A 13,647-nucleotide genomic window follows, 5' to 3' on the forward strand; every position below is an offset into this window, starting at 1 on the left:
TTAACTAGTTAACTAACTGAGATGATCGACTGATCTGACAGTAGTGTGTGGCCAGTGTGGGTCAAGATTAGCAACGTGCGTATTCCCGAGCATCCAGAAGAGATAGTGGACAGCTCTAGGCGTCGGGACTCGGAGAAGACATAAATTTTGTCCCGACTGCAAAACGATCTACTGATGATAATCTACCGAACCCCAGAAGCTGCGTCTTTATGCTCATTCTCCAGTTGGTGTCGGGGTTATCGTGGAAAGGCGCTGAGTCAGCGGACTTGTGGCAGTGCCAAGCATTTACTAGATCCCCATCCAACTACTTTGTGTACTCGACTACCAGACCAACGTGCAAGGCAGCAAGATGCGAAATCTATCAAGCAATAGTACATCGTTAGTTCCTGGGTGCTCTGGGTCCAATTGGAAACTGCGCCCCTCGGTCCCGGTACTCGATATCTCCGATTTGACCTACAATTGGGCCCGAAATGGATGCAAGACGGACTATCACCCTCGCGGTGTCACCTGTGTATCCGTGAAATGTCTTCATATTCCTAATTCTCGGAGAAAATGAAGGTGAGAATGTCCGGTGGACTTGTCGGAAGGGTAGCTTCCGGATGAAGAGAGGCAAACGGCCGTGACATTATATAATAATAATAGTCAACTACACCCCCCGCTCAAGGCCTGAGAGATTGATATTCGACAAGGAATTGAAACAGAGATACTGGCTAGTTGATCGGTTCTGATTGCAATCAATACTTCCCACCTATTCCCTCACCTTCGTGGGTGTATCAGCGGCCAAGCACGACCATATCATGAGCGTCAACAGTCAGGACAAGTACTTACTTGAGGATCCTGGATCTCAAGATGAGGAAACCACTTACGAATCTGCGGTCAGATCTCCCATGGACCTTATCAGACCAAATGAGACAGAGAACCTGAGGCGGATTGCCACCCAGCAGTCGGAGAAGTCGCGCAGACGGTCAGAGGCAGGCGCCCCAGATGTGCATACCACGCCCGCTGTAGCGGAGGATGACCCTGCGTTGGATCCGCAGTCAGTGGAATTCAATCTGGAAAAATGGCTCAGAACTATTGTGGCAGACGCCAAAGGGAGAGGTCTTTCGCCTCCACAGGCCGGGATTGTCTTCAAACAATTGAATGTCTCGGGATCCGGGGCCGCCCTTCAGCTACAGGACACCGTTGGTTCGACCTTGGCGTTGCCCTTTCGACTTCCGGAACTGCTTCGCCAGAGGCACTCTCCATCTCGACTGATCCTCAAGTCCTTCAATGGCCTGATGAAGAGTGGCGAGCTGTTGCTGGTGCTTGGGCGTCCAGGAGCAGGTTGCAGCACGTTCCTCAAGACACTCTGCGGCGAGACTCATGGGCTTGACGTTGATCCGACAAGTGTTCTACATTACAACGGTACCAATGTCTTCTGAACCATTCCCTGCTCCAATTCCTCCTCACTAACGGGGCTTTGAAGGCGTCTCTCAAGCACGCATGATGAAAGAGTTCAAAGGCGAAATTGTTTATAACCAGGAGGTAAGCCTGCAGGATTCGTGCTCGCACATGCGCTTGCGCTAACCTCAACTGTTCTTGCAGGTAGATAAGCACTTCCCCCATCTTACTGTGGGACAGACACTCGAGTTTGCAGCCGCCGCTCGCACTCCCTCGCACCGATTCCGCGATATGTCCCGGGACGAGCATGCCAAGTACGCAGCACAGGTGATCATGGCGGTATTTGGCCTGAGCCATACCTATAACACGAAAGTTGGAAATGACTTTGTTCGTGGAGTCTCCGGAGGGGAACGCAAACGAGTCTCTATAGGTATGTTGCAGTCTGTTCCGTTTCCGTTCTCAGAGCAATCCACTAGTGTGCTGACTTTCGAGTGAAGCGGAAATGGCTCTCGCTGCTACGCCTCTCGCAGCTTGGGATAATTCCACTCGTGGACTGGACTCGGCCACCGCTCTCAAGTTCATTGAATCTCTCCGACTACTGGCCGACCTGGCTGGAACTGCGCATGCCGTGGCAATCTACCAGGCCAGTCAAAGTATATATGACCTCTTTGACAATGTCACTGTCCTCTATGAGGGACGTCAAATCTTTTTCGGGCCAACATCCACCGCAAAGGGCTTTTTCGAACGGCAAGGCTGGGAATGCCCTCCTCGACAAACGACAGGCGACTTTCTCACCTCAATCACGAATCCACAGGAGCGACGCCCCCGCGCTGGTATGGAGAAAATCGTTCCACATACACCAGAGGATTTTGAGAAGTACTGGATCCAGTCGCCAGAGTATCAACGTCTGCAGGGGCGAATTGAGGAATTTGAGACTTTGCATCCCCCAGGCGACGATGAGAAAGCTGCCGCTCACTTTCGAAAGAGGAAGCAGGACGTGCAGTCCAAAAACAGCCGGCCAGGGTCCCCGTACCTGATCAGCGTACCAATGCAGATCAAGTTGAACACGCGACGAGCATACCAACGATTGTGGAACGACATCTCCTCGACCCTATCAACGGTCATTGGTAACATTGTCATGGCTCTCATTATCGGTTCCGTTTTCTATGGATCCCCCGACACTACAGCAGGCTTGTCATCACGGGGCGCAACGTTGTTCTTCGCAGTCTTACTGAACGCATTGACAGCAATGTCGGAAATCAACAGTCTGTATTCCCAACGCCCAATTGTTGAGAAGCAGGTGTCCTACGCATTTTATCATCCTTCAACGGAGGCAATCGCCGGAGTGATCAGTGACATTCCAGTTAAATTTATCCTTGCTGTGGTCTTCAACATCATCCTATACTTTCTAGCGAACCTTCGCAGGGAGGCATCACAGTTCTTCATCTACTTCTTAATCACTTTCATCATCATGTTTGTCATGAGTGCGGTTTTCCGGACCATGGCTGCGGTGACAAAAACAGCCTCACAGGCAATGGGTCTGGCTGGTGTGTTGATCCTTGCGCTGATTGTCTACACCGGCTATGTCCTTCCAGTGCCCTCGATGCATCCTTGGTTCGAATGGATCCATTATATCAATCCAATCTACTATGCCTTTGAGATCCTGGTTGCAAATGAGTTCCATGGCCGTGATTTCCCATGCGCCAGCTTTGTGCCAGCTTACGCAGACCTCTCTGGTGACAGCTTCTCTTGTTCTGCTTCTGGCTCTGTAGCTGGCCAGACCACTGTGAGTGGTGATCGCTATATCTTCTACAACTTCAAGTATAGCTACGATCACGTTTGGCGGAATTTTGGGATCCTGATGGCCTTTCTCATTGGCTTTATGTCCATCTACTTTCTGGCTTCAGAGCTAAATTCGTCCACCACCAGTACTGCTGAGGCATTGGTCTTCCGGCGTAATCATCAGCCCGAGCACATGCGTGCAGAAAATGTCAAATCCACTTCCGATGAAGAGAGTGGCATCGAAATGGGTTCTGTTAAACCTGCGCATGAGACAACCACGGGTGAACTGACTCTGCCACCACAGCAAGATATATTCACGTGGCGTGATGTTTGCTATGATATCGAGATCAAAGGGGAACCTCGACGCCTTCTTGATCATGTTTCCGGCTGGGTTAAACCTGGCACCCTAACCGCATTGATGGGTGTAAGCGGAGCAGGTAAAACTACCCTGCTTGATGTCCTGGCCCACCGAACCAGTATGGGTGTCATTACCGGGGATATGTTCGTTAATGGGAAACCCTTGGACACGAGCTTCCAGAGAAAGACGGGATATGTTCAACAGCAAGATCTTCATCTTGAAACCGCTACTGTGCGCGAATCATTGCGTTTCAGTGCCCTACTGCGTCAACCACCCACGGTCTCAATCCAGGAGAAATATGACTATGTTGAAGACGTGATTCGCATGCTGAGGATGGAGGAATTTGCTGAAGCCATTGTTGGGGTTCCTGGTGAAGGATTGAACGTCGAACAGCGCAAGTTACTGACCATCGGCGTGGAACTTGCTGCAAAACCCAAGCTACTTCTTTTCCTCGACGAGCCGACAAGGTAAGCGGATGACGGCGTCTCATACCTTAATGGATTTGTCTGAGCTAATGTTTGAATCAGTGGTCTGGATTCGCAGAGTTCATGGGCTATTTGCTCATTCCTGCGTAGGTTAGCTGATAGCGGGCAAGCCATTCTCTGTACCATCCACCAGCCAAGCGCTATTCTCTTTCAAGAGTTCGATCAGCTACTGTTTCTTGCAAAAGGTGGAAAGACTGTCTACTTCGGTCCTGTGGGGGACAATTCTCGCACCCTACTTGACTACTTCGAGTCAAACGGCGGACGGAAATGCGGCGAATTAGAGAACCCTGCGGAGTACATGATCGAAGTCGTCAACGCCAGGACCAATGACAAAGGACAAGATTGGTTTGATGTCTGGAATCAGAGTTCTGAGAGCCGCGCGGTCCAGAAAGAGATTGACCGCATTCACGAAGAAAGGAAGTCCATTCACCAAGAGGACGATGATCAGGCGCACACCGAATTTGCGATGCCCTTCTGGTTTCAGTTGTATGTCGTATCGCGCCGTGTCTTCCAGCAGTACTGGCGAATGCCGGAATACATTGCCTCCAAATGGGGTCTGGCCATCATGGCTGGCTTGTTCATCGGCTTCTCCTTCTTCGATGCCAAAACATCGCTAGCGGGCATGCAGACAGTCCTTTTCTCCTTGTTCATGGTTTGCTCTATCTTTGCATCTCTTGTCCAGCAGGTAAGACCCCGATAAACACGTCCCACTGCGATACCATGATATTAACTGCCTTTTCTAGATCATGCCCCTATTTGTTACCCAACGATCATTGTACGAGGTGCGCGAACGACCCAGCAAGGCGTACTCATGGAAGGCCTTCTTGATTGCCAATATCGTGGTGGAGCTCCCATATCAGATCGTCATGGGGATCCTCACCTTTGCCTGCTACTATTTCCCCGTTGTGGGCGCCAGTCAATCACCTGAGCGGCAGGGTCTGGTTCTTCTTTACTGCATCCAATTCTATGTTTACGCCAGCACTTTTGCCCACATGGTGATTGCAGCAATCCCAGACACGCAGACTGCCAGCCCCGTTGTCGTCCTTCTGTTCTCAATGGCGCTGACATTCTGCGGCGTGATGCAATCCCCATCCGCCCTACCGGGTTTCTGGATCTTCATGTATCGAGTCTCACCCTTCACATACTGGATCGGAGGCATGGCCTCCACGCAGCTCCACGACAGGAACGTCGTCTGCTCAGCCACAGAACTCTCTATCTTGGACCCCCCGGCAAACCAAACATGCTACGAGTACATGGCAGAATACATGAAACTCGCCGGTGGCCAGCTCCAGAATCCCGATGCTACCTCCGATTGCAAGTTCTGCTCCTTGACCGTTGCGGACCAGTACCTTGCAGCGAGCGAGATCGAATGGTCCCAGCGCTGGCGGAATTTCGGCATAATCTGGGCCTATGTCGTGTTTAATATCTTCATGGCGACTGTCTTGTACTACCTTTTCCGGGTTAGAAAGTGGGATCTTGCGAGCATTAAGGCGAGGTTCGGGAGGAAGTGACACTTTCATCTTCACCTATTTCCTGACTGTCGCTCATTCGGACGTGTTCTTTTGTTTGCTGTATTTCTTTCTTTGCTACACTATTCCTGTTCATTAATCATTCTGACTTCTCTGTACTATTCAATCGGCGACATCGCCATAATCACTTACAAGATAGACGTTAGTTTCTTTTTAATTAATCTGGTCTTTATCTTTTCTCTTATGGACAAGTAGCGACTCTGTGGTCTCAAATAAAATTCGTGGAACCGCATCTCAAGGTTTCGTGGGAGACGTCAATGCGATAGCTAATGAAAGTGGAATGGTCTTCATGGATCAGGAGAATAATTCGTTGGAGTTAACAATTGAATTGCATTCATTGAGTATATTCATCGAGTACTCTTACAGGGTATCAGATGTACATTGGAAAGAAATCCGCACAGATATTCAAGACATGAAAATGAAGCCAGAAAAGAGGACGCAAATCAAAGATGGTAAAGTAAGGAAGAAACCCCCGAAATCCAGTTGTATGAGTCATCATGACACCAACGCCAGAGTGCTAATGCGCATCGACAGGTGCAAGCAAGAATCGTTATCGTTAAATGGTGCTATAGGTTCCGTAGCAGGCTGCCTTCCGCGAAGGGGTTGGGCGGCGTGAGATCCAGCATTGGCTTCGAGGCGTTCCGGTCGCCGGTGGCCACGCCGTGGCCGACTGGGCCGCTGCTTTGTGCTGCAGCGAGCTGTGCGGAACGTGCGAGGAGGCTGTTGGCGAGGAATGGGCCCTCGGATGGTTGCGTATTGTCCACCGGGGAGACCGGGGACGCAGGCGCGGTGTGCTGGTGTCGCTGGTTGCTGGTGCTGCGAATGGTGTTGGAGCGCTTGCGGGTCTGTGTTTCTGTACTTGACGGTGGTTCCGCTGGCACGGGTGGGCGTCTCCAAGTTGTCGATGGCGGGATGGGGATTGCTCCCACTGGCTCGGGTCCCGTGGCTGCGTCAATCAACGGGACGCCTGGTTCGACGGCAACGCCTCTCCCCTTGCGAGCATGTTGTGGAGGTTCTTGGTAAGCCGGAGTCAGGTCGACCAGCGGTTTGCCTCTGTTCACAGACAGAGACCGCTTGACAGCACCAGCACCCATGTCCGGAGCCTGGGCCGAGGTCATCGTGTTCGAACGACTGGCAGGCTGGCTGACTGGGCCGCGACGCGTGCTCATACTTCCGACCAGTCCGTGAGCAATGAACGGCTCTTCGTTGGCCCTCTTTTCCTTCTCTTCTCGTTCCTTCATAGCCTGTTGACGTTGCGTATATGTGCGACCCAGAAGTCCTGACGAGGCGAATGGGGAGCCGTCGGAAGGCTGCATTGCAGCGTCCGGTTCCGCCAGGGATTTCGGGAAAGACGATGGTGGCGGTCCACGCTCACGCGAGCGTCTCGGTCGCGAGAAGATATCTTTGGTTTTGCTTGATTTGTGCTGGTCATCAGGCGAAGAATGCTGTGATGGCGCTCGCTCTTGCTCCGCAACAGAATCCAGGTCCACCAGGGGTTTGAACTGAGGTGGCTGACTCGACTTGGAATGAGAAGAGCCAATCCTCTGTTGGTGGAGGCTTCTGACCTCTTCGTCATCTTCACTCTGGGCTGCGCCCTTTTTGTGAACGAGATACCAGCTGCGCCATGTTTGCACCGCTTGATGCCACTGCTCGGCGACTGCCCTGTCATTGGTGGAGAAGAAGTGGACAAAATTCTCCGTCGAGAGGAACATGCTCGACTTTTGCTGACTCTTGATTGCCTGGCAGATCTTCTTTGGTGGATCAACGTTCTTTCTCAGAAAATCCGGCGTGGGAGAATAGACATCAAAATCAGAAAGATGACAGGCATTCGTTTGGTCCTTGCCATGCTCCTTCTTAGACACAGTGACCTGCCCATCCGAACGAAGGGTGACAAAGCGCTTGTCCCACTTACGGGGCCGTTGTGAGTAGTAGATGTGCACTGTTACATCCGCGGGCGGCGCAATCGGTACATTCTGCGCTTCAAGCGGGCGCAAGGACTCGAAGCTTGCCGCAGGAACAATAATCAATGCGTTCTCTCCATCATACGCCCACGAGTTCATGATATCCCTCAAACACTCGTATCTGCGCAAGGGCCGCTCCAGCCCCAGCTGGCTAAACGACTCCATCATGATGAACTTGGGGGGATCGATCTCACTTGTCAGGCACTCGGAGGCAGCAACTAGCAAATCATGAACCCGTGTGGACGGCATGACGGGCATCTTGGCTGACATCCTCCCATATTGGACCAGAACGCTGCGCTTCCCAGAATTCACTGCAGAAACAGGCGCATCCACCCCAGTAAAGTGAATTCCTGTTGGAGGCTCTGGGGATTTGACGGCGGACGACTCTGTGTTCGACTTGTCCTTGGGTTTAGCAAGCTTCATTTTCTCCTTGAAAGATCGACGTTTCGGCTCAGAGCTTTCGTCCGACCTGTGATGCCGCCGCGAACCCTCCTGCACGTCATCGTGCCTGCGCCGACCCTCTGCGGTCCGGGGAGTCACTCTCCGATGATCTGAAACAGCTCGCGTGGGCTTTGTAGTTTCCCCTGTTAAGCGAGCCATCGCCTCCTGCCTGTGTCTCTCGCGCTCGGCTTCCGAATCCTCAGTGGCCGCGGCGTCATCGCCGAACGGGTTCGTTGTGGTTTTCGTAGGTTCCGTCATGCTTCGAGCCATCGCCGGTACGTGCGCTGCTGTCGCTGCAACAGTCTGATCCTCGGAAATGCGCAGCGGGTTGTGGCCGTTCAATTGCGTTTTATGCGTCGGAAGGGCTGGGGCCGCAGGCTGCGCCGTCATGGCAGGGGCTGTCGGAGCGCGCTGGCGTCGGTATCGGGACATGCTTCGGTTGATTGAATCAGCCGTAGATGTCGTCCCATGGTGGGGTCCAGTCGCAGGAGCGCTCGGGGGGCTGGGGGCAGAAGGGATCGAGGTATGCAGCTGCTTGGGCTGCTTCTGTGTGGCTGCTCTTCGGACGGATCGATAGCGGGAGAATTTCAATGAGCCCTGGTCGTGGCCAGCCTCCATGCTGGTGGTCTGTGTTTCCATCGCCATGGCGATGGGCTTTCTTTAAGGCACGTTTCTTACACGGATCGTCTTGTAGGTGCGGATTGCATTGTTTGGCATCGACGCGCTTGTATTCAGAGTGTGACCAAGTAAGTGGTCAGGACAGTCAGTCTCCTCAATGGACAGGCTCCGAACTGTGCTCGTTCTCAACGGTATCAGAGGTGCTGAAGGCTGTAGGTTGAGCTCCGAAGCCAGGCAAAAGTAAGGAGAATAATATCGAATTGGTTGGGAAGATGTCCAAGGGAGGAAGCGAGGAAGGAAAAATGAGAAATGAGAGGGCGGGAAATGAGGCGAAACTGAAAATAACTCCGGCACAACAAACCCCTTGGATGCTGTAGAGATGTTTCACAATTGCTCAGGCATTCCCTGTCCTGTCAACTCAAGTCCTAGGAGGACTAAAATAGACGAAGTGGGCTTGAGGCAAATCAGCGTAACAATAATATTTTATCACCATCTACGGAGTACACCATGGATAGAGCACGAGACTCCGATGCGCAGGATTGCGGACGTCCGACACTCTATCTCTTTTGGGAGCGGAGATTAATTAATATAAGTTAGTTACGGACTCAATTTAATTACTGCGACCAGTCGCTCGGCATCACTTCACTCTCCATAATGACGGCACAGAGAGAAGAGTATAGACGAATATTGCGACTTTAACTCCAGAAGATGCGTTCATCGAGAAGGCATGACTATCTATACTATATGCAGAAATCCTGATTCCAGTGGGAAAGAATTCCGGGAACGGCTCAGGGAAAAAGACGGCGAGTGGCTGGAAGAAATGAACCAGGCACTATCGAGGTGAGATCTGGTGTTATCATCTTGGCAGCATTATTATTCTCAATTATTGTTTTGAACTCAATCTACGGAGAATATCTAAATCTAAATCTAGTATCTATGAGATGGAACTACTACTAATCGGAGATCGTCCTGGTACCTGACTTGCAGCCTCACAAGGCCGTATGGCAAAGACATGAGAGGATGCAATGCGGATCGACATACCCACAATCGGGTGATTAACATAGTGACTGATGACACATCCTGCTAATTCAGTTCGCTCAAGTGTAATTGAATTGGATCAATTCCTAGATTCAAATCAGAGATTGGTTCGATTCTCTGCTTGTTCATTTGACTCCGTGTCGTACAGCCCGGCTGGGTTCCTGCATCGGTCATTCTGCCCCTGCGTCCGTCTTTGCATAGGGCGGAAGATCTATCTACTGTGCCTTGCGACATTGTCCACCATTACTTCATTGCAATACCTATCATATAGTCTTTATTTTTCTAGCAAGATCCTTTTTTTAATCATCTCATATCAACCGTCGGATTCGGTCATGTCCCCTTGACCTCTGGACAAATCAATCATTTCTTGTATGCTCCCAGGTGCTTCCGCCTACATCCAGAATTAGTTCTAGCCATGGTCTGAGAGGCCACATACAGTGGTACTTACCACCACGCGACAAAGTCAGTCGTCTGAACATCAATGCCCAAATCCTTCAGCACCTTGGTTGAGAGGTGAGTATCATACGGCCTCTGTACAGATGCGTTTGGATCATTTCCTTGCTTGTTCCTGATCATCCCTACCAGGGAAAGACCCAGCACCTCCGCAAGTTTCTCGCAAATTTCGTACTTGGTCATCCGATCTTCAGACGAGAAATGCAGAACCTTGGGAAGTTCATGAATCCGTGACCGTTCTTTGAGATATTTGATGACGACGTCACGGCACACACGAGCTACATCCTCGGTGTTTGTCGGGTAGCGCTGCGCCCAGTCGTCCATCTTCACACCGGCGTTCTCATCCTGAGCCTTCCAGACCGCATCGATCAGAGTATTCACAGCGCTCTCGGAGTTATTCTGAGCAGTACCATACAGCACTGGCACACGGAGAACAATCCCTAACCCAGTCTCCTTTGTGGCTTCTAGCACCGCAATTTCGCCGTCTCGCTTGAGCTGACCGTAGTAATTCGTCGGTGAGGGCTCTGCATCGACCTCGTAAGGAGCCTCTCCCTCCTTTCCGGAGAAGACATAATCGGTTGAGATGTAGACCAGCAACGCTTTTCGGGCAGAGGTCTCTTCCGCAAGAGTGCGAGTGGCATCGACATTGACCCGACGAGCTTGCTCGGGGTTCTTATCACACAGATCCGGGGACCGGTTTGCGGCGCCTAAGCAGAGTAGTCAGTGTCAATTGCAGGCGCATAGAGTGTGCTTCGGTATCATTGGCATACAATGGATAACAATCTGAGGTCTGGTTTGCAAGATCAGTTCTCAGCTCAAGAATGAATACATCGGAGCATCGCCGATGAGCACTACAAAAGAACATCAATGACAACGCAATGGCACTAACTTTGCTTCGTCCAACAGATTCTTGATATCCTCCGGTTTCTCCAGGTCCGCCCTGAGAATCGTGGGCGGGGTAGCTCTAGAATAGCCTTGACCGACAACAAAGCAGCCAGAATGCTTGAATGTATTGAAAACCTGACGGCCCAGCAAGCCGGTGGCTCCAGTAATCAAGACAGTAGTCGACATTTTAATTGTACTTTCGTTCAGTCGGTTGTGTTGTTCCAATTGGGTGCTGGAGCTTATTGAAATAGCAATTCCAGTGCCCCTCTACCGTTACCGGTCTGCTGTGTCTATCCACATGACGTAACGACCCTCATTATGTCCTGTTCCAGAAGACACGCAGAAAGATCAACCCCGATACAATAATGACGAATTGCTCTTAAAGTTGAGAGACAGTCAATTGATCTATGAAAGGAATAGGAAAGAGTATGCATATCCCTGAGCATCTGGTTGCTCTACTGAAATCGTAAGACCTGGCCAGCAATTCCCCTCAAGCTCATACCTTGGAATGGTCCAATCGTATAGGATACCAAACCGGTCGACTTATTGCAGAGGATCAAGTCAATCTTTTCCAACTCTATATCAATTACCTGTATGGCTGGCTCTTGACGGCTCCTTTCACCCGACTCTCCACTCATAAGCTCTCGAAAAGATAAAATTGTGCTCATAGCCTAATACCACACTATAAAATCACGTGATTCTCGTTCCATGCGTCAGGGCGGATAAGTCTCCGATCCGCCACCGCCTTGGCCATGATGTAGGCAGTACGCCAACGGTGAGCATTTTGGATCGCCGGGTCCTCGCCGACTTGAAACTTTTCGAATCTCCCATTGTCGGTCTCAGAGACAATGTCGAGTGCCAGAAATCTTTCGGTTGCCCTCCGACGGGCTCGTATACCAAAGCCTCACTGTTGGTTGCGCCCCATTATCACCAACCGTGCTTCTGTACCGGCCGCAAGATCTTTTAGTGTCAGCTCCGTTGTCGGAGGGAATGCGACGAGAGAAATCAAGTATACCACCAACGCCTACCCCGACCTCAAGCGCAACCCCAATTTCGCCGAGATCACGGAACAGGATGTGAAGTACTTCAAGGATCTGCTTGGCGCTCAATCGGCTGTGATTGATGGAGTGACAACAGACGCTACGGACGATATCGAACCCTTCAATGCCGACTGGATGCGCAAATACCGCGGTCACACAAAGCTTGTCCTCAAGCCACAGAACAAGGAGGAAGTTAGCCAGATCTTAAAATACTGCAATGAGAAGAAGCTGGCTGTTGTTCCCCAGGGAGGTAATACGGGGTTGGTGGGAGGTTCCGTGCCTGTGTTCGACGAGATCGTTATCAATACTTCACGCATGAACAAGATTCACTCTTTCGATGAGGCCTCTGGTGTGCTGGTTGTCGATGCGGGTGTTATCCTCGAGGTAGCCGATCAATATCTTGCGGAACGCGGCCACCTGTTCCCCTTGGATTTAGGTGCAAAGGGTTCGTGCCATGTCGGAGGGAACGTCGCGACCAACGCGGGAGGACTCCGTCTGCTGCGTTACGGCAGTCTTCACGGCAACGTGCTTGGTCTTGAAGCGGTCCTGGCGGATGGTACTATCGTCGACTCCCTCTCCACCTTGAGAAAGAACAACACAGGCTATGATCTGAAGCAGCTGTTCATCGGCTCTGAAGGTACAATTGGCATCGTCACCGGCGTCGCCATCTTGTGCCCCCCTCGGCCCAAGGCAGTCAATGTGGCCTACTTCGGTCTCGAAAGCTATGACCAGGTTCGCCAGGCTTACAAGGAGGCCAAGGGTCATCTTTCCGAGATCTTGTCCGCCTTTGAGCTGATGGACGGACGCAGCCAGAAACTCGTTCACGAGTCGACCGGTTCAAAGTACCCGCTGGAAGGGGAGTACCCTTTCTACTGCCTAGTCGAGACCAGTGGTTCCAATGCCGAACATGACATGGAGAAGCTGGAAGGCTTCTTGGAGCATATCATGGGTGAGGGGATCGTCGCCGACGGTGTTCTGGCCCAAGATGAGACACAATTCCAGTCTATCTGGCGGTGGCGCGAGGGCATTACGGAAGCTCTGAGCCACCTCGGCGGTACTTACAAGTATGACGTCTCTATTCCTCTGCCTGAATTGTACCAGCTTGTGGAAGACTGCCGTGAGCGCTTGACGAAGATGGGATTCGTGGGCGATGATGATTCGTTCCCGGTCCGAGCCGTCGTTGGCTATGGCCATATGGGCGACTCAAATCTCCACTTGAACATTTCTGTCAGGCAGTACAACAAGGAGGTTGAGAAGGCCATTGAGCCTTGGGTGTATGAGTGGATCCAGAAGCGCAATGGCAGCATCAGCGCCGAGCATGGATTGGGCCTTGCCAAGAAGGAGTTCATCGGGTACAGCCAGAATGACACCATGCTCAAGTTGATGAAGCAGCTGAAGACCTTGTACGATCCGGTAAGTCTAGCCCATTTCAACACATCCTTCGAGTTTACTAATAATGTTCTAGAATGGTATCATGAACCCTTACAAGTACATTTAGGCATCAAGCGCTTGCATGGCGTTAATAATTTCTAGCGGGTACGAATTATTGAAAGTATAGACAGATTTTATGACATCAACCGGCGAGTCTGATATCATTGACATCCTTCTAGAATATCAAGGATTCGAAAACCCCTGTAGATCTCTGTACCTTACTGCCTTAATGTACCTTACGGCCTG

At 51.2% G+C, this 13,647-nt stretch overlaps 4 protein-coding genes across 4 annotated transcripts; 2 read left to right on the forward strand and 2 right to left on the reverse strand.

Annotated features, from left to right (window-relative positions):
- Window positions 1-797: 797 nt before the first annotated feature.
- On the forward strand, window positions 798-5,516 carry NFIA_039850 (putative ABC multidrug transporter; the record flags this gene model as incomplete). The annotated part of the gene is made up of 6 exons (XM_001266305.1): window positions 798-1,404; window positions 1,466-1,524; window positions 1,585-1,810; window positions 1,878-3,987; window positions 4,048-4,690; window positions 4,749-5,516. 6 exons carry the CDS (start codon window positions 798-800, stop codon window positions 5,514-5,516), a joined length of 4,413 nt encoding a protein of 1,470 aa, XP_001266306.1.
- A 584-nt stretch (window positions 5,517-6,100) lies between these two features.
- NFIA_039860 (uncharacterized protein) lies at window positions 6,101-8,581 on the reverse strand (the record flags this gene model as incomplete). The annotated part of the gene is made up of 1 exon (XM_001266306.1): window positions 6,101-8,581. The coding sequence occupies one exon, from the start codon at window positions 8,579-8,581 to the stop codon at window positions 6,101-6,103; it is 2,481 nt and encodes an 826-aa protein (XP_001266307.1).
- A 1,371-nt stretch (window positions 8,582-9,952) lies between these two features.
- On the reverse strand, window positions 9,953-11,116 carry NFIA_039870 (dTDP-4-dehydrorhamnose reductase family protein; the record flags this gene model as incomplete). The annotated part of the gene is made up of 4 exons (XM_001266307.1): window positions 9,953-9,983; window positions 10,041-10,752; window positions 10,816-10,835; window positions 10,935-11,116. 4 exons carry the CDS (start codon window positions 11,114-11,116, stop codon window positions 9,953-9,955), a joined length of 945 nt encoding a protein of 314 aa, XP_001266308.1.
- A 662-nt stretch (window positions 11,117-11,778) lies between these two features.
- On the forward strand, window positions 11,779-13,468 carry NFIA_039880 (FAD-binding oxidoreductase; the record flags this gene model as incomplete). Its single annotated transcript, XM_001266308.1, has 2 exons — window positions 11,779-13,383; window positions 13,436-13,468. The coding sequence occupies 2 exons, from the start codon at window positions 11,779-11,781 to the stop codon at window positions 13,466-13,468; spliced, it is 1,638 nt and encodes a 545-aa protein (XP_001266309.1).
- Window positions 13,469-13,647: the final 179 nt, after the last annotated feature.

Source organism: Aspergillus fischeri, genomic scaffold (genome assembly GCF_000149645.3).
Source record: "Aspergillus fischeri NRRL 181 1099437636247 genomic scaffold, whole genome shotgun sequence".
In the NCBI taxonomy this organism is placed as follows: domain Eukaryota; kingdom Fungi; phylum Ascomycota; class Eurotiomycetes; order Eurotiales; family Aspergillaceae; genus Aspergillus; species Aspergillus fischeri.